Source organism: Salvelinus fontinalis, chromosome 4 (assembly GCF_029448725.1).
Source record: "Salvelinus fontinalis isolate EN_2023a chromosome 4, ASM2944872v1, whole genome shotgun sequence".
Classification (NCBI taxonomy): Eukaryota; Metazoa; Chordata; class Actinopteri; order Salmoniformes; family Salmonidae; genus Salvelinus; species Salvelinus fontinalis.
The window spans coordinates 2,863,793-2,885,599 of NC_074668.1; the positions used below are offsets into that span (position 1 = coordinate 2,863,793).

The 21,807-nt window shown below is 41.5% G+C and overlaps 1 protein-coding gene across 1 annotated transcript in view; it reads left to right on the forward strand.

Annotated features, from left to right (window-relative positions):
- Window positions 1-5,275: 5,275 nt before the first annotated feature.
- The window catches only part of LOC129852745 (anthrax toxin receptor 2-like), a 112,436-nt gene continuing 95,904 nt past the window's right edge, over window positions 5,276-21,807 (forward strand). Inside the window, exons 1-2 of the mRNA XM_055918405.1 lie at window positions 5,276-5,739; window positions 16,909-16,980. Coding sequence (XP_055774380.1) covers window positions 5,567-5,739; window positions 16,909-16,980 — 245 coding nt within the window. The 5' untranslated portion in view covers window positions 5,276-5,566. The remainder of the gene's footprint in view (window positions 5,740-16,908; window positions 16,981-21,807) is intronic.

Genomic DNA, 21,807 nt, shown 5'->3' on the forward strand with positions numbered 1-21,807 from the left:
GTTTGTCATGTGCAACACTGCTTGTTGAGGCAATGGTTTTACCCAGGGAGTGGCGTAAGTTTCTAGTGGTATTTCCACCTGTAATTATGAGTTCTGTAAAGGTGTCCTCGTTCCAAGGTTCGGTTTCGCTCCTATCAGAACTCTAGCAGAACTTTGTTGCCTCGCCTTAAAAATACATTACTGGAAAACTAGAAAAATGCAGCAATATTACTGTTTGTCCCTCTTGAAACGCTGTAGCATCAGTATACAGTAACACTTCCTCAAAATAGTCAGAATCAATCTAAGATAAGCCCCCCCCCCAAAAAAATCTGTCACTATTTTTTGACGTTTGTAACGTATACGCAGGGAGTCAGGAAGCAGGTGCAGAAGGTGAGTTTAGTAATAATAATCAGGAAGATACTACAAAACAGGAGCAGCGTACTCAACGTAACCAAAACCAATACTCCCTGATGACTGAGGATACTGAGGGCTATATGAAGGGAGAGTAATCAGGGTGATGATGAAGTCCAGGTGTGCTTAACGATGGGGAGCTGGTGTGCTCAATATGGGTTGCCAGGACCGGTGGTTGGTTGACCAGCGATGTCAAACGCCGGAGGGAAGGAGCAGGAGTAGGCGTGCAATTTTGCATCGAACTAAGAGGTTTAAAGTATTTCTCAAGTGAAAAAATGTGCATGAAAACTAGTCGTCTCTTGTTGAATGACAACAAATACTTCATTGAAGAATATCTATTCTTGACCAATCACCGATGAAGGGGCGTAGACTTTGGATACTTTGAACTTTGGCTTGCCTCAAGATAAAATGTAATTTACTCGAACGGCAGGAAAAAAACCCTGCTGAACGCCGAACACCAGCACCAACAAAATCTTCACAAAATGTTGTCAGAATATAATCGCAAACTGTTTTGACTGGGAAGTGTACGGTAGCTCTATGCACAGTTATTGCGAGGAAACTTATGGCCAGTCGAACTGAATAGGAAATAAGCGGGCTGGCACGGTTGAGAGCCTGAATGTTTTAACTGTCACGATATCGTTGCAAGGAGTGGACCAAGATGCAGCGTGGAATATTTCCATCCTTTAATATTAGAAATTAAAACTTTAAAGAACAAAAGAACAAAAAGAACAAACGAAACGTGAAGCTATAAATAATGCTCACAGGCAACTATACATAGACAAGATCACACAAAACACAAAGGGGAAATGGCTGCCTAAATATGATCCCAAATCAGAGACAACGATAAACACCTGCCTCTGATTGGGAACCATACTAGGCCAACATAGATATGTTATACACCTAGATGACCCACCTTAATCACACCCCGACCTAACCAACATAGAGAATAAAAGCTGTCTATGGTCAGGGCGTGACATTAACCTCTGTGTTGAGAACAAGTCATGCATTTACTGTAATCTCCTGGTTTCAAAGAGCATTAAAAACTACAGTAACCGTTAAGTTATAATTACTTACATTTGCTTACATCCTAGTATTTTTGTCAGCCGTCTTTGCTTAAACAACTCTCCAACCTTTGGTTACAGAGGGGAGAGGCTATACGGACACGACCGGTGCCCAAATTGATGACATATGCGTGCAGCGAGAATCGATTGAAGAGGAAGGGATTCGCTTCAGTCAGTCACCCTGATGAGCCCTTCCCAGCTAGCTAGTGTAACAGTTTAACTTTAGTCCGTCCCCTCGCCCCGACCCGGGCGCGAACCAGGGACCCTCTGCACACATCAACAACAGTCATCCTGATGAGCCCTTCCCAGCTAGCTAGTGTAACAGTTTAACTTTAGTCCGTCCGCTCGCCACGACCCGGGCGCGAACCAGGGACCCTGTGCACACATCAACAACAGACACCCCGATGAGCCCTTCCCAGCTAGCTAGTGTAACAGTTTAACTTTAGTCTGTCCCCTCGCCCCGACCCGGGCGCGAACCAGGGACCCTCTGCACACATCAACAACAGTCATCCTGACGAGCCCTTCCCAGTTAGCTAGTTTATACTTGTGGCTAGAAACTACAGAGAGAATTTGAAACTTGAGAGAGTGTTTAGAATCATTCCCGTTTTTTTTCCGGAGCAAATAGTTGGACATTTTCTGTGAAAATCACTACATTAAATGTGCTTTAGCCGTCTGCTTGGCTACGCTGTCTGTCTAGTTACTTCCCTCTCCTTTCTGCAGGACAGCAGTCGGCAAAGCGGGAGCCCTGTGTTGTTGTGTTGCCGGCTTGCTCTCCCCACTGAGCAGTAGACTGTGTCACATGACATCCAGATGGATACTACCAATATTCAAATGTATTTATTGTGTAGGAGGCTGCTATCATACTCTAAATAAATTAAAGTGGGATGGAACAAATTGGCCACGTTAGCTACCACTGGCGACGTGATACAGCTGCCTGGTGGGAAGCAACTGCTGCTCGGGGGGAAGCAACTGCTGCTCGGTGAGAAGCGACTGATGCTCGGTGGGAAGCGACTGATGCTCGGTGAGAAGCAACTGTTGCCTGGTGAGAAGCAACTGCTGCTCGTTGAGAAGCAACTGATGCCCGGTGGGAAGCGACTGCTGCTCGGTGAGAAGCGACTGCTGCTCGGTGGGAAGCGACTGCTGCTCGGTGGGAAGCGACTGCTGCTCGGTGGGAAGCGACTGCTGCTCGGTGGGAAGCGACTGCTGCTCGGTGGGAAGCGACTGCTGCTCGGTGGGAAGCGACTGCTGCTCGGTGGGAAGCGACTGCTGCTCGGTGGGAAGCGACTGCTGCTCGGTGGGAAGCGACTGCTGCTCGGTGGGAAGCAACTGACGTTGGCGACCATCTCGATACAACACCGCTGTACTGGTCATTACCACCGGCTTGTCCTTAGGTAGCTAATTGGCATGTCACAGTAACGTCCAGATACTGACCAATACTACAAGTTAATTCTCCCTTGCCCATTGAAACAAACATCACTTTCTTTTCCAAGTTTTACCTAGACATGCTGCTGTTGTTGCTGACTAGCCACACTCGACTCTTAGCTGCCCAATATGCGTCATCATAGCCTCTCTCGTCACAGAGGAAAGCGATGAAAAGCGGAGTGGGCGGGAACCGTTGGGCGATGTGAACGTGACTTGGGAGGCGGATATAAAGTTCAGGATTCCCCAATTTTATGCAAATCACCATTGGCGAATGTGGGGCGATGACCAATCCAATCGAGTGGTTCCCAAAACTCCCATGAAGAACTGCAACCCAAGGCTGGAGAGTTGCTTTAGCAAAGATGGCTGACAGAAATACTAGGATGGAAGCAAATGTAAGTAATTATAACTTCAATAACAATCATGCAAAACATTTACAGTTCAGAGGAATACGTATGTTAGACAAACTATTATGCATACCGACAAACAAAAATCTCTATTTAGCAAGTCTTGATTTTTATTAATAATCCTTTTAAAAGTATTATTTACCTGTAAATAAATTTATAGAACAGAGAATGGATTAAACTATTTATCCCATTTAATAACCAGACATTCATACAAACTTGCTATGTTGAATTCTTGAGGCCCAACTGAGCGTACTGTTATATGCTGCCACTCTGGGCAGCCATAGTGGCATGCGGCAAGTTACTGCTGTACAGTCTACATTATATGGGCAGTAGTGTCTGTTCTGTAGTGAAATAATCTATGCGGGTACAGGATGTCTGTGATGAGTCACAGTGCCTATAGCCTGATTCTAGGCCAGATGCAGTTTTAGATTGATTTAAAAGTTATGATTTAATTTCTGTTAATAAGCATTCGTTGTTTTCAAAAAGTGCTATAGTATCAGCTGGACCTATTTCCCACCGTGGACTCGGCTAATTATCAAACTCTTGAGGCCCAATGAGATAGTAACTTTGCATTGGACCTCTGTATTTCACACATATGGTCTTTGCATTTTGTCTTCCTGCTCTTTTCGTGTCCAGTCTTTTCCATTTCCTTCTGCAACAAAAAACACACATTTATTATAATCTGTCTCAGTCTAAAGGAAATATCCTCCAGTTGGATTTGGAATCAGATCAATACATCTGTTCATATGCTGAATTAGAAGGCCTATTGTAGTCACTCCAACATTCCATTAGGACTGTAGAGCCAAATATAAAAATAAAAAAACAAACATCCATGGGTGTCTTTCTTAAATAAAATAATTTATAATATAAACTATTTAAATAATATAAACTATTTAAATAATATAAACTATTTAAATAATATAAACTATTTTATATTTAATTCAAAATACACATTTTCGTCACACATTTTGGGGTGTGGTGACTGGTGACAGTTGTCATGGCTGTGGTGACAGTTGTGGCAGGATATTGTTTTTTGTAATGATGTCATTGCATTCAAAGAGCATCAGTATTTTGTCATATTTCGTTGGAGGTCCTCAGTCTCTCCTCCCTCCGAATAAAAAAAAGAGCCTTTACGAAATAAATAACGTTCTTTAATTTAGGCCACATACATGGCCGGCTCTAGCCTTTTGCGGGCCCTAAAGCGAGAATTGGTCCCCCCCCCTTGACAGCACAGAGAAACATTTACATTTTAAAATACATTTCCTGCAATTCTACACATTTTGCCGTGGGCCGGAGATACATTTAGCAAATTTTATGACACATTTCCTGCAATACTATCCATTTTGCCATTGTGTGGAATCAAATTAAATATTTTTTTTGTCACATGCTGTATCAACAACAGGTGTGGACTAACAGTGAAATGCTGACCGGACCTTTCCCAACAATGCAGACATAAAGAAAACAGAAACATTTCGATTTTTTTTCCGTTTTAAAGCAAAATTCCTGCAATTCTGAACATTTTGCCATGACTTACAGTATGCCATGTTCATGAGTGACTAACAAAACTATTGGGGGCCCTCTGGAGGTCAGGGATCTTGGGAACGTGCCTTTGCATGCCTGGTCGGTATTCGGGCCATGATTACTACAACTTTAGCTAGACTAATTGACTAGACTCATTTACCAATCTATAAATTGTAGCTGACATGGCTAATTGAGTGACTGTCAGTGACTGACATAACAGGAGAAAAATGTTGCTGATACACAAGCAAAATTCGAATTTACACCTTTTTGGATTCTACTCTTCTAACTCTTGACACCCAGACTGTTCCCTTACGGGCTGGGGACCTACGTGACTGCTTACGTCGCATATGCCTGGAACCGGCCCTGGCCACAACTAATTATCCAGTATAATCACCACTAACAATTACTTGTGAATATAAAGCCACTAAATTTAGCCACATCTGGTTTCACCAGGCGCATGCGCGCTTGGAATAAGAGTCGTTATAGTGGGAGTTTGCTTTGTGTATCCTACGGGGAGGTTTTATGAAATGGGATATTGTATTGACTCAACAGGAAATAGACTACGGTTTAGAGTAGTACATCGTCAGAGGACATGAAGAAATACTGTCGGTGATATTAAACGCAGAGAGGCTACTTTATTGTGCTGTAGAAGTTTTGACATGTTTCTAGCAGTGCGGCTCGTTTTTTTAGCATACTCTCTTCTGTTTATGTGCTAGAATAAGAAGAAGTGTCATTTCGCTTGATACATTTTGCCTTGCCGGAGCTACAATGACACCGTTGAATTTGACAATGAAGGAGAGAACACTTCCTCGCGCTAAAACCCACTGGATTTCAACAGCAGCAACAGCTGGAATAGTTGTGCTGTGTGTGTTTGCGTGGTCCTGTCACGCGGAAGAAGCATCTTGTCACGGAGCTTACGACTTGTACTTTGTTCTAGATAGGTAAGAAGAATTGATTTGCAACATTTAAAATCACTGAAGTGCCTGTTATGTTCAGCGATTGAAACAATGACAATGTAGCTACCACTGTAACAACAACAGTGTCAAATGTAGCTACAATGTAACAATGTAACAATAACAGTGTCAAATGTAGCCACCATGTAACAACTAGAGTGTCAAATGTAGCTACAATGTAACAACAACAGTGTAAAATGTAGCTACAATGTAACAACAACAGTGTAAAATGTAGCTACAATGTAACAACAACAGTGTCAAATGTAGCTACAATGTAACAACAACAGTGTCAAATGTAGCTACAATGTAACAATGTAACAACAACAGTGTCAAATGTAGCTACCAATGTAACAGCAATGAAGCAATGTCACATTTAGCCTAGAGCTGTATACACAGTCACATTGATTATTGTTATGGTTCAAACCATTCATGCTTGGTCCGGTTCAGCAGATGAAAGGTTAAATTGGTTAGTTCCCGTTTTAGAATACCGGCCTAAATAGAATTAATCCTGCAGAGCAGCCCAATACATATTTGGCCTCCAAAAGTTATCTGAGAAAAATAAAAAATAAAATTATATTTTTGTTGTTGTTGTCATTTTCGTTCCTGAACACAAAATACTGTAAAAATCATCAGGGAACGGAGTCTACTCATATAAAGAGGCGCATGATTGTATCCCAATGTAATCAAGGTTTGACATGATTCTGTTTGTCTCAAAATTCTACATCTGTTTGGGATTCTTGCTGTAAATTTGTACAAAAACAAATCTTCCCATGGCTGAATGTAATTGGGGACCCCTGCCATAGGCCTTCTGGGAGTTCTGTTTAGATCTGCTAACCATGATGCATTGTCAAGATAACACGAAGCTACTGAGACAAAGCTTTTGTGGTCTTAAACCCAACCCTCACTTTAACCCCAATCCTTGGTCTGCCGTAAATACCACTTGTAACATAAGGAGACCTCTTTCCAGTTGAGGCAACAACAAAAAAGTTTACACAAAGTGGAAGTTCGGTGATGCATACCATACTGTCTCAGGACACAAACGGACTTGATACAACACGTGTTTTTACTTTAGTTTTTTGACTTCATTATTCTTCTCTCGCAACTTGGCTCCATGCCATATTTCTGCAAGCCTGTTACATCTGTGCACCTCCCCTCCAGTTTCAAACCCGCTGTCAACTACTCCACCCTGTTCTCAATTATAAAATGACGGGATGTTGTAGAGATTGTAGCATGGCCGACCGTTGATACAATTGATAAAAACTACAAGGTTTTTTTTGAGAGCTGCTTGGGCCCAAATGCAGTGCTTTCAGAAAGTATTCACACCCTTTGACTTATTCCACATTAAGTTGTGTTACAGCCTGAATTAAAAATGAATTGAATATTTTTTTCTCTCACTCATCTACACACAATAACCCATAATGACAAATTCAAAACATGTTCTTAGTCATTTTTTGCAAACTTATGGAAAATGATATACAGAAATGTTACATTTACATAAGTATTCACACCCCTGAGTCAATAGATGTTACAGTCCCATTTGGTAGTGATTACAGCTATGAGTCTTTCTGGGCAAGTCTCTGAGAGCTTTGTACACATTGGTTAGTACAATATCTGCATATTTTTCTTTTTAAAATCTTCAAGCTCTGTCAAATTGGTTGTTGATCATTGCTAGACAGCCATTTTTCAGTCTTGCCATATATTTTCAAGTAGATTTAAGTCAAAACTGTAACTTGGCCCCTCAGGAACATTCAATGTCTTCTTGGTAAGCAACTCCAGTGTAGATTTGACCTTGCATTTTAGGTTGTCATGCTGAACGGTGGATTTGTGTCCCAGTGTCTGTTGGAAAGCAGACTGAACCAGGTTTTCCTCTAGGATTTTTCCTGTGCTTAGCTCTACTCTGTTTCTTTTTATCCTAAAAAACTCCCTAGTCCTTGCCGATGACAAGCATACCCATAACATGATGCAGCCACCACCAATGTTCCCTCAAATGTTTTTCGCCATTGAGCAACTTGCAGATCTGCTGAGTGCAAACTTGAACGTTGTAAAAAATTCTGTGCAACTTCCAGCTCGTGTTTACTGTGAACACTGAGGCTGTACCCGCTTTAAGTTACAGTTATAACAGTGGTCAAGTAGGCTACTGTGGCTACTTGATCATAATGTAGGCCTACCAGAGTTGCCTGCCAGTTGCCTGCCATCAATAACTACGGAGAAAATGCCTCCCATAACATTTTAACATGGAAATAGCTGTTCTATTTTTAAGCCTACAGTAGCAGCCAATGTGTGGTGTTCATTGTAGGTCTACATTAGGCCTAACTCCCCCCTATCTGAGTTATCTACTGCAGCCATCGTCCTCCACATTCAACATCCGTTCTGGCAGTCACATTCTGTTTAAGGTCCCCAAAGCACACACATCTCTGTGTCGCTCGTCTTTTCAGTTTGCTGCAGCTAGCGACTGCAACGAGCTGCAACAAACACTCAAACTGGACAGTTTTATCTTAATCTCTTCATTCAAAGACTCAATCATGTACACTATTACTGACAGTTGTGGCTGCTTTGCGTGATGTATTGTTGTCTCTACCTTCTTGCCCTTTGTGCTGTTGTCTGTGCCCAATAATGTTTGTACCATGTTTCATGCTGCTACCATGTTTTGTGCTGCTGCCATGTTGTGTGTGCTACCATGTTATTGTCATGTTGTGTTGCTACCATGCTGTGTTGTCATGTGTTGCTGCCTTGCTATGTTGTTGTCTTAGGTCTCTCTTTATGTAGTGTTGTGTTGTCTCTCTTGTTGTGATGTGTGTTTTGTCCTATTTTATTATTATATATTTTTATTTTTAATCCCAGCCCCCGTCCCCGCAGGAGGTCTTCTGGTAGGCCGTCATTGTAAATAAGAATTTGTTCTAAACTGACTTGCCTAGTTAAATAAAGGTTAAAATAATAAAATAAAATACATTCCATGACACTTTTGAAAAAAAATCATGCAGGGCTTGACATGAACCTGTTGATCTACTTGTTCTTCAGACAAGGAGGTGACTGAACATGTTGTTGTGTTGTTTGATGCAAGAAAACCACTTTTACAAAATAAAAAATGCATTATTATTCTCATATCATTTCAGAGAATCAGACAAACTATCCTGCCCTTTACCTATTGGCTACTTCGCTTATTCAAGCCTGTCTCAAAATACAACACTGCCCCTATAAGACAACAGAAACAAGCTCTTTACCTGACTTGCTTTTCAAAGATGTCTCGAAATTTAGACATTTTGTGCTCTTGTAGGAAGCAATCACTCCCCCATTGCTGATGAGAAATGATCTATAACTGGGCTAATAACTCAGTAACTAGCAAAGAATATGAACAAGATGTGCACACGTGGCTCATGCTGTAAACACAGTCCAGTTCAAAGTGAATGGCACAGATCCATATATGGCAATGGTCTATCTGCATATAGGCCTACTGTAGCTCTGATTGGTTATGCAACACAGGTCTGTGGAGAGTATGGTCTGAGTCGTGTCAATGCAATAGAATCCTGCTCTGATGCATTGTGCCTACAACAACATTTCTTGCATAATTTGTTTTGTTTCGGTATGTTGCGTTGAAAGTGGCTAATATTAAGTTGATTAGATCACAATTGCAACAGTAAAGGGAAAACTTTGATAGTGTTAACAGGGTAAACTGAAGTTCAATCTCGTGCTTCTCTCCGTGGGTTGATATGTCTTCTGCACAGTCTCGGGGAGACTGCGCACCCCGCACACTACTAAGATGGAACACTGGCCGCCACCATGCTTGAAAATATGAATGAGTTGTCCTCAATGATGTGATGTGTTTGGATTTGCTCCCAACAGAACACTTTGTATTCAGGACATAAAGTTGATTTCTTTGCTACATTTTCTGCAGTTCTGCTTTAGTACCTTGTTGCAAACAGGATGTATGTTTTGTGATATTTTTATTCTGTACAGGCTTCCTTCTTTTCACTCTGTCATATAGGTTAGTATTATGGAGTAATTACAATGTTGTTGATCCATCCTCAGTGTCACGTTCCTGACCTATTTCTGTTAGTTTGTTGTATGTGTTAGTTGGTCAGGACGTGAGTTTGGGTGGGCATTCTATGTTTTCTGTTTCTATGTTGGTTTAAGGGTTGCCTGGTATGGCTCTTAATTAGAGGCAGGTGTTTTGCGTTCCTCTAATTGAGAGTCATATTTAGGTAGGTTGTTTCACAGTGTTCGTTGTGGGTGGTTGTCTCCTGTGTCAGTGTTTGTCGCACCATACGGGACTGTTCGGTTTGTTTTTGTACATCGTCATTTTGTGTAGTCTATTTTCCCTGTTCGTGCGTTCTTCGTGTTTATGTAAGTTCGTCGTCCAGGTCTGTCTACTCCGTTTGTTGTTTTGTTAGTTATAGTGAAGTTCGTGTTTTTTCGTCTTGTCTTTAAATAAATTATGTGTTCACAACCCGCTGCACCTTGGTTCCATCACTACTCCTCCTTTTCGGATGAAAAGGAGGAGAACAACCGTTACAGAACCACCCACCAATCCAGAATCAAGCAGCGGTGTAATCAGAGGAAGGGACAGCGCAAGAAGGAGGAATGGACTTGGGAGGATGTATTAGACGGTAAAGGTTGCTACACATGGGAGGAGATCCTGGCTGGAAGGGATCGCCTCCCATGGGAACAGCTGGAGGCACTGAGGAGAGCAGAGCCAATCGGAGAAGGGAACCGGCGTTATGAAGGGACGCGTCTTGCACGGAAGCCCGAAAAGCCCGTGAGTACTACCCAAAAATTTCTTGGGGGGGGCTAAGAGGTAGTGGGCCAAGGGCAGGTAGGAGACCTGCGCCCACTTACCAGGCTAACCGTGGAGAGCGGGAGTACGGGCAGACACCGTGTTACGCAGTAGAGCGCACGGTGTCTCCTGTATGTGTGCATAGCCCAGTGCGGGTTATTCCACCTCCCCGCACTGGTAGGGCTAGATTGAGCATTGAGCCAAGTGCCATGAAGCCGGCTCTACATATCTGGCCACCAGTACGTCTCCTTGGGCCGGCTTACATGGCACCAGCCTTACGCATGGTGTCCCCGGTTCGCCTACATAGCCCGGTGCGGGTTATTCCACCTCCCCGCACTGGTCGGGCGACGGGGAGCATTCAGCCAGGTAAGGTTGGGCAGGCTCAGTGCTCAAGGGAGCCAATACGCCTGCACGGTCCGGTATTTCCGGCGCTACCTCCCCGCCCCATCCCAGTACCACCAGTGCCTACACCACGCACCAGGCTTCCAGTGCGTTTCCAGAGCCCTGTTCCTCCTCCACGCACTCTCTCTATGGTGCGTGTCTCCAGTCCGGTGCCTCCAGTTCCGGCACCACGCACTAAGCCACCTGTGCGTCTCCAGAGCCCTGTACACACTGTTCCTTCTCCCCGTACTCGTCCTGATGTGCGTGCACTCAGCCCGGTGCCACCAGTGCCGGTACCACGCACCAGGCATATAGTATGTTTTGAGAGTCCAGTGTGCCCTGTCCCTGCTCCCCGCATTAGGCTTGAAGTGCGTGTCTCCAGTCCGGTGCCTCCAGTTCCGGCACCACGCACCAGGCCTACAGTGCGTCTCAGCCGGCCAGAGTCTGCCGTCTGCCCAACGGCGCCTGAACTGTCCGTCTGCCAAGCGCCGCATGAACTGCCCGTCTGCCATGAGCCTACAGAGCCTTCCGCCAGACAGGAGCAGCCAAAGCCTTCCGCCAGACAGGATCAGTCTGAGCCATCCGTCTCCGCAGCGCCATCTGAGCCATCCGTCTCCGCAGCGCCATCTGAGCCATCCGTCTCCGCAGCGCCATCTGAGCCATCCGTCTCCTCAGCGCCATCTGAGCCATCCGTCTCCCCAGCGCCATCTGAGCCATCCGTCTCCCCAGCGCCGTCTGAGCCATCCGTCTGTCCCGAGCCATTAGAGCCGCCCGTCTGTCTCGAGCCGTCAGAGCCGTTAGTCAGTCAGGAGCTGCTAGAGCCATTCGTCAGTCAGGATCTGCCAGAGCCGCCAACCAGACAGGATCTGCCAGAGCCGCCAACCAGACAGGATCTGCCAGGGCCGCCAACCAGACAGGATCTGCCAGGGCCGCCAACCAGACAGGATCTGCCAGAGCCGCCAACCAGACAGGATCTGCCAGAGCCGCCAACCAGACAGGATCTGCCAGAGCGTCAGTGAGCCATGAGCGTCCAGAGCCGTCAGCCAGCCATGAGCGTCCAGAGCCGTCAGCCAGCCATGAGCGTCCAGAGCCGTCAGCCAGTCATGAGCTGTCCCTCAGCCCAGAGCGGCTATTTATCCAGAACTGCCCCTCAGTCCAGAGCTGTCTCTCTGTCCGGAGCTGCCTTTCAGTCCGGAGTTGCCCCTCTATCATGAGCTACCTCTCTATCCTGAGCTACCTCTCTATCCTGAGCTATCCCTGTGTCCTGAGCTATCCCTCTGTCCTGAGCTATCCCTCTATCCCGGTGCTGCCCCTTGTCTCGATGTTACCCAAAGGATTAAGTGGGTGTAATATGAGGGTGGTCATTTGTAGGGGGAGATGTAAGCTGGGATTGACTATGGTGGGGTGGGGACCTCGCCCTGAGCCTGAGCCACCACCGTGGTCAGATGCCCACCCAGACCCTCCCCTAGACTTTGTGCTGGTGCGCCCGGAGTTCGCACCTTAAGGGGGGGGTTATGTCACGTTCCTGACCTATTTCTGTTAGTTTGTTGTATGTGTTAGTTGGTCAGGACGTGAGTTTGGGTGGGCATTCTATGTTTTCTGTTTCTATGTTGGTTTAAGGGTTGCCTGGTATGGCTCTTAATTAGAGGCAGGTGTTTTGCGTTCCTCTAATTGAGAGTCATATTTAGGTAGGTTGTTTCACAGTGTTCGTTGTGGGTGGTTGTCTCCTGTGTCAGTGTTTGTCGCACCATACGGGACTGTTCGGTTTGTTTTTGTACATCGTCATTTTGTGTAGTCTATTTTCCCTGTTCGTGCGTTCTTCGTGTTTATGTAAGTTCGTCGTCCAGGTCTGTCTACTCCGTTTGTTGTTTTGTTAGTTATAGTGAAGTTCGTGTTTTTTCGTCTTGTCTTTAAATAAATTATGTGTTCACAACCCGCTGCGCCTTGGTTCCATCACTACTCCTCCTTTTCGGATGAAAAGGAGGAGAACAACCGTTACACTCAGTTTTCTCCTATCACAGCCATTATACTCTGTAACTGTTTTAAAGTCACCATTGTCTTCATGGTGAAATCTCTGAGCGGTTTCCTTCCTCTCCGGCAACTGAGTTAGGAAGGACGCCTGTATCTTTGTAGTGACTGGGTGTATTGATACACCATCCAAAGTGTCATTAATAACTTCACCACACTCAATGGGATATTCAATATCTGCTTTAATTTTTATTTTACCATCGACCAATAGGTGCCCTTCTTTGCGAGGCATTGGAAAACGTCCCTGGTCTTTGTGTTTGAAATTCCCTGCGCGACTGAAGGACCTTACAGATAATTGTATGTGTGGGGTACAGAGATGAAGTAGTCATTCAAAAATCATGACAGAAAAAACAAATACATTCAAAAGCTTTAACAAGAGCAAGGTATTGTGTTTTATTTGAAAACACCTTAATATTTTGTAAAAGCACAATATTTCGGTAATCCCATCACCCCTACCTTTCCGTTTACTCAAAATAACACATACACTGTTCTTGAGTTCCATGCAACTTAATATGTGACTTGTTAAGCAAAGTTTTACTCCTGAACTTATTTTGGCTTCCCATAACAAAGGGGTTGAATACTTATTGACTCAAGACATTTCAGCTTTTATTAATTTGTTAACATTTCTAAAAACAAAATTCCACTTTGACGTTATGGGGCCAGTGACACGAAATCCATTTAAAATTCAGGCTGTAACAGAACAAAAAGTCAAGGGGTGTGAGTACTCTGAAGGCACTGTACATACATTACTTAGGCTTACTAGTAAACATTAGATCGTCAAGAGCCAACCGTATGTTGCAGCGAACATTCAGTCAGTCCCAACACTTTAGCCATTACACCAAGAGGTCCGACGCTCTTGAGAAGGTCAGTACTGTAGTGTAGGTGTTGTAACAAGGACGTTACAATGTAATGTATTCACAAAGTAACAAGGACCTTACAATGTAATGTATTCACAAAGTAACAAGGACCTTACAGAGTAATGTATTCACAAAGTAACAAGGACCTTACAATGTAATGTATTCACAAAGTAACAAGGACCTTACAATGTAATGTATTCACAAAGTAACAAGGACCTTACAATGTAATGTATTCACAAAGTAACAAGGACCTTACAATGTAATGTATTCACAAAGTAACAAGGACGTTACAGTGTAATGTATTCACAAAGTAACAAGGACCTTACAGTGTAATGTATTCACAAAGTAACAAGGACCTTACAGTGTAATGTATTCACAAAGTAACAAGGACCTTACAGTGTAATGTATTCACAAAGTAACAAGGACCTTACAGTGTAATGTATTCACAAAGTAACAAGGACCTTACAGTGTAATGTATTCACAAAGTAACAAGGACCTTACAATGTAATGTATTCACAAAGTAACAAGGACGTTACAATGTAATGTATTCACAAAGTAACAAGGACCTTACAGTGTAATGTATTCACAAAGTAACAAGGACTTTACAGTGTAATGTATTCACAAAGTAACAAGGACCTTACAGTGTAATGTATTCACAAAGTAACAAGGACTTTACAGTGTAATGTATTCACAAAGTAACAAGGACTTTACAGTGTAATGTATTCACAAAGTAACAAGGACCTTACAGTGTAATGTATTCACAAAGTAACAAGGACCTTACAATGTAATGTATTCACAAAGTAACAAGGACTTTACAGTGTAATGTATTCACAAAGTAACAAGGACCTTACAGTGTAATGTATTCACAAAGTAACAAGGACCTTACAGTGTAATGTATTCACAAGGTAACAAGGACGTTACAGTGTAATGTATTCACAACGTTAATCATCCAGAGTAGTTAGTAGTTACAGTATTGTCAAAGTGCTGTGGAACTTTGCTTCAGTCTTAGCCCCCCCCCCCCCCCCCCCCCCCCCACACACACACACACACACACAGATACACACTCTTTGCCAGACGGAAACATTGACCTTGTCTTGGAGATGGAGGGGGAGGAGAGAAACTGTGTGAAAGATGGTGGCCCTAATGGTGAATCTCTCATGTTTTAATGTTCTCTGCACATACATTGAATTGTAATTATTAGTTTAATTACCACGATGTCGTTATCATCAAGGGCAAATTGAACACACTGACTGTGTTCACATTGCTCACTTTGACTGATAGAGGGTACGGTGTGCCAAGGCCTGAGGCGTGTGTGGCAAGCACACTCCCTACGTCACCCGCTCTGGACTGGCACATGATGTATCTGGATGATAACAATAATAATAAAAACTATCAGTCATCATATAACTTATTAACCAAAAAATGTTTATTTCATGAAACTAGGTGGTATTGGTATAGTAGCAAGGAAATTACCAGGAAGCAAACCAAAGGAAGTAGACCAGGATGTAAACCAAGAAAGTAAACCAGGAAGTAAACCAAGAAAGTAAACCAGGAAAGTAGACCAGGAAGTAAACCAAGAAAGTAAACCAGGAAGTAAACGAAGAAAATAAACCAGGAAAGTAGACCAGGAAGTAAACCAAGAAAGTAAACCAGGAAAGTAGACCAGGAAGTAAACCAAGAAAGTAAACCAGGAAGTAAACCAAGAAAGTAAACCAGGAAAGTAGACCAGGAAGTAAACCAAGAAAGTAAACCAGGAAAGTAGACCAGGAAGTAAACCAAGAAAGTAAACCATGAAAGTAGACTAGGAAATTAACCATAGAAGTAGACCAGGAAGTAAACCAAGAAAGTAAACCATGAAAGTAGACTAGGAAATTAACCATGGAAGTAGACCAGGGAAGTAGACCAGGGAAGTAGACTAGGGAAGTCGACCAGGGATGTAGACCAGGGATGTAGACCAGGGAATCTCAACTGTAGACACTGACAATGTCAGTGGTTTTGGCACAACAACGCTTTCATAAAATAAATAATGTTGCCAATGTCTCTAATCTCTCTTCTCTTCTCATCATGACCACCATGTTGACTACTTTATCCATCTATAGACACATCCAGCTCTTGTAGGGGATGATCAAGTTCATACATCCAGCTCTTGTGGGGGGTGATCAAGTTCATACATCCAGCTCTTGTAGGGGGTTGATCAAGTTCATACATCCAGCTCTTGTAGGGGGTTGATCAAGTTCATACATCCAGCTCTTGTAGGGGGTGATCAAGTTCATACATCCAGCTCTTGTAGGGGGTGATCAAGTTCATACATCCAGCTCTTGTAGGGGGTGATCAAGTTCACACATCCAGCTCTTGTAGGGGGTGATCAAGTTCACACATCCAGCTCTTGTAGGGGGTGATCAAGTTCACACATCCAGCTCTTGTAGGGGGTGATCAAGTTCATACATCCAGCTCTTGTAGGGGGTATTCAAGTTCATACATCCAGCTCTTGTAGGGGGTGATCAAGTTCATACATCCAGCTCTTGTAGGGGGTGATCAAGTTCACACATCCAGCTCTTGTAGGGGGTTGATCAAGTTCATACATCCAGCTCTTGTAGGGGGTGATCAAGTTCATACATCCAGCTCTTGTAGGGGGTGATCAAGTTCATACATCCAGCTCTTGTAGGGGGTGATCAAGTTCATACATTATCCTAAGGAATTGTTTTGACTCAAGTTGAATTTAGCTTCAAAGACAATGTGGTTGTCTTTCATCTATCTGAAAGCATCGGTCTGAACACATTCTGCTGACTCGTGCTCTGCTCAATCAGCAACACACTGCAGAGCTGTACCACATGTTGTGATACACTGTGTTATCAGTACAGTCAGTACCACTATCTATAACAGCAAGCCTAGTCAGCATGTCTAACTGTAGCACAAAGAAGGTGTGCTGTAGGGACGCACTAGTAAATCATCACAATTGTAAGTTATTAAGGTGCTCTTTGGTGAAGGGTTTTTTGGTCAGCAAAAAAAAAAAACTAAGAAGGATCAAGGTCAATCTTCTTGATATTAAAATGCCTTCATGGTTGTGGCACGTTCAAAGGAACATAATTCTACAATTCAACTGTGTTTTCTCTGTTGCAGATCGGGAAGTGTTTCTAACGACTGGGGTGAGATTTATGCCTTTGTGAAGAATCTGACAGATCGATTTGTGAGGTAAGCATTTTTGTATTCTTTTACAAATGACTTGTGTTCTGGCAAAGGGACAAGGACTGAGTGTAATGGAGAAAAGCGTTGGGTAAGTAAAGGAACAAAGGTGGACTGGATATGTTTGTTAAAATGGAATCTTGTAGATTTCAACAAATCAACAAATGCCACTTTTATCTACGGCCAGCTTTATGTCACATATGAGTTTCTATCTCCTACTTGTTTTTCAACATTCTTCTGATCAACTTCTGTCTAGCTAAACCACTAATTCAATGTTTTCCCAGTCCATTAACCAATATAGCCAATCCCTACAAAACGTACCAACTAGCATAGTAAAAAGTACTCATGTCCAACCTGGGTTAAATTAGAGGATGAAAAGGATCACGAAAAAGTTAATAAAATAAAATTTGCAGGCAGAGTTTTTTTTTTTATAGCAACGTTGGTTGACTCAGCGCTATGTGCCAGTCCAGACGGTATCGACCCAGCCAAACTGAAATGAAGAAATGGTTTGTTGAAGAACATAGCAAGCAGGGCCCGGTGGGAGTGGGAGGCAGCGACTATCAGGCTTCTGGGCTGTGAGAATGGCCATTTGTAACCGGGGTGGTTCAGATCCACACTTAGATATCTATCTCCCCTTCCTACCACAGAGGGGGCCGCAAAGACCTGGGTTCAAGTACTATTTGATATCTTTCAAATAATTGAAGCGTTTGTTCTAGCCTTCCAAGAGGGCCAGATGGGCAAGGGTTTACAGTATTGGGACTATTCTATTGGTCCGTTATGCCAGGCAGGCAAGCTCAATCAAGTGCAGATAAAGTTTTTGAAATTTATTTTTCGAATAGTATTTGAACCCAGGTGGTCTGCGCGAAATGGGCCATGGGAGAGGCAGGGAATGTGTACAGTAAGGCAACAGAACACAGAGAGGCGAGGACAATCTCCTACACAATGCTCCTTTACCAGGAACACTTCTGTTCTGCCATGTGGAGCATGCAAGCTGGAGAGATTTCTCTCTTCTGGTTTTTCTCCAGATTTTGGATTTCTTCCTGGCACCTCAAGCAAGCTCTTGATTTATTCAGTGTGTTTGTTTGAAGAGAAAACTGAAAAAAGGATTTAATTGCAATTCTAATTTCAGTCTAGCCTGAGATGTTAGGCTAAACATATTTAGATATAAGATCGGTAAAGTATGTATGGGGGAATAGATGTGATTCTAGCCAGTCCATCACCTGTCTAAAGTTACAAATAATAATCATCTTTTGACTCACACAATTTCTCATTAATAACTAAATCCAAGTCTCAATCTCCACAAACAAATTACTCAGTCAGCCTCTTAAAAGCCTTCTTCAGAAAGGACGTGATCCATACGTCTGCTGTTTTTTCTTGCCAGACCTGTCCGTGTGGCTAAAAGATGCTATGTGGTCTGACTGTGGGAAAGGACTAGCTGAGACTATCTGAGACTAGCTGAGACTAGCTGAGACTAGCTGAGACTAGCTGAGACTAGTTGAGACTAGTTGAGATTACCTGACACTAGCTGAGACTAGCTGAGACTATCTGAGACTATCTGAGACTAGCTGAGACTAGCTGAGACTATCTGAGACTATCTGAGTCTATCTGAGACTATCTGAGACTAGCTGAGACTATCTGAGACTCTCTGAGACTAGCTGAGACTATTTGAGACTAGCTGAGACTAGCTGAGACTATCTGAGACTAGCTGAGACTATCTGAGACTAGCTGAGACTAGCTGAGACTATCTGAGACTATCTGAGACTAGCTGAGACTAGTTGAGACTATCTGAGACTAGCTGAGACTATCTGAGACTATCTGAGACTAGCTGAGACTAGCTGAGACTATCTGAGACTATCTGAGACTAGCTGAGACTATCTGAGACTAGATGAGACTATCTGAGACTATCTGAGACTAGCTGAGACTAGCTGAGACTATCTGAGACTATCTGAGACTAGCTGAGACTAGTTGAGACTAGCTGAGACTAGTTGAGACTGGTTGAGACTATCTGAGACTAGCTGAGACTAGCTGAGACTAGCTGAGACTATCTGAGACTAGCTGAGACTAGCTGAGACTAGCTGAGACTATCTGAGACTATCTGAGACTAGCTGAGACTATCTGAGTCTATCTGAGTCTATCTGAGTCTATCTGAGACTAGTTGAGACTAGTTGAGACTAGTTGAGACTAGCTGAGACTAGCTGAGACTATCTGAGACTATCTGAGACTAGCTGAGACTAGCTGAGACGAGCTGAGACGAGCTGAGACTAGGCCATGTGTCATGTGGGTGAGAGAAAGCAGCACCTCTTCTTACGCCCTGAAGAACGCTCACATCTCTGAGGACTCTACTGTTCCACGAAATACTACATATACATATTTATTCAGCGATATCTTTTACAGAGTTTATAAAGTTTTTTATTCTTTAGCTAAATATTTATATCCATGTACAGCTGTGTTTGCACCTTTGCTGAAAAATAAATAAGTACCAGTCAAGGCAAAACTAACGGACAGGTGGAACGGCTCCATTTAGATTGTGTGGGTTTGGTCTGGAAGCAATCGCATGACTGTCCATTTCCCACTCACACCCTCATACATTGACAGGCATAAAAATATATTGCACAACATCCTGTGTGTGGGGGGGGGGGGGGGGGGGGGGGGGGGAGTCATTGTCATGACAATCTGTTTCCTGTCTGTTAATAACCACTTCCTGGTACTAGAATCAGGTGATACAAACTAGTGTATCGGTATCTTGTATACCATGTAACATTTCATTTCGTCACACTGCATATCTGAAATAATGTATTTTACACTTAACAGCCTATTCAATAACTATCTATCACATGCTGGTTTTCTGATGATGTCAATGACAACATACTGGTCACACCTTCACAGATTGCTGAGTGTTACATCACTGTGCAGTCTCAAAGGAAAAAGGATGTCTAGAATAGGATACAATAATACTAATGATAATACTGTGTATTGACCTGTTATATATTCTACTGTATATTAACCTGATATATATTCTACTGTATATTGACCTGATATATATTCTACTGTATATTGACCTGATATATATTCTACTGTATATTAACCTGATATATATTCTACTGTATATTAACCTGATATATATTCTACTGTATATTAACCTGATATATATTCTACTGTATATTAACCTGATATATATTCTACTGTATATTAACCTGATATATATTCTACTTTATATTAACCTGATATATATTCTACTGTATATTAACATGATATATATTCTACTGTATATTAACCTGATATATATTCTACTGTATATTAACCTGATATATATTCTACTGTATATTGACCTGATATATATTCTACTGTATATTAACCTGATATATATTCTACTGTATATTGACCTGATATATATTCTACTGTATATTGACCTGATATATATTCTACTGTATATTGACCTGATATATATTCTACTGTATATTAACCTGATATATATTCTACTGTATATTAACCTGATATATATTCTACTGTATATTGACCTGATATATATTCTACTTTATATTAACCTGATATATATTCTACTGTATATTAACATGATATATATTCTACTGTATATTAACCTGATATATATTCTACTGTATATTAACCTGATATATATTCTACTGTATATTAACCTGATATATATTCTACTGTATATTGACCTGATATATATTCTACTGTATATTGACCTGATATATATTCTACTGTATATTAACCTGATATATATTCTACTGTATATTAACCTGATATATATTCTACTGTATATTAACTTGGTATATATTCTACTGTATATTGACCTGATATATATTCTACTGTATATTATCCTGATATATATTCTACTGTATATTAACCTGATATATATACTACTGTATATTAACCTGATATATATTCTACTGTATATTAACCTGATATATATTCTACTGTATATTAACCTGATATTCTACTGTATATTATTCTGATATATATTCTACTGTATATTAACCTGATATTCTACTGTATATTAACCTGATATTCTACTGTATATTATTCAGATATATATTCTACTGTATATTAACCTGATATATATTCTACTGTATATTAACCTGATATATATTCTGCTGTATATTAACCTGATATATATACTACTGTATATTAACCTGATATTTATTCTACTGTATATTAACCTGATATATATTCTACTGTATATTAACCTGATATATATTCTACTGTATATTAACCTGATATTCTATTGTATATTATTCTGATATATATTCTACTGTATATTAACCTGATATTCTACTGTATATTATTCTGATATATATTCTACTGTATATTAACCTGATATATATTCTAATGTATATTAACCTGATATATATTATACTGTATATTAACCTGATATATATTCTACTGTATATTAACATGATATATATTCTGCTGTATATTAACCTGATATATATACTATTGTATATTAACCTGATATTTATTCTACTGTATATTAACCTGATATATATTCTACTGTATATTAACCTGATATATATTCTACTGTATATTAACCTGATATTCTATTGTATATTATTCTGATATATATTCTACTGTATATTAACCTGATATATATTCTACTGTATATTAACCTGATATATATTCTAATGTATATTAACCTGATATTCTAATGTATATTATTCTGATATATATTCTACTGTATATTAACCTGATATATATTCTACTGTATATTAACCTGATATTCTATTGTATATTATTCTGATATATATTCTACTGTATATTAACCTGATATTCTACTGTATATTATTCTGATATATATTCTACTGTATATTAACCTGA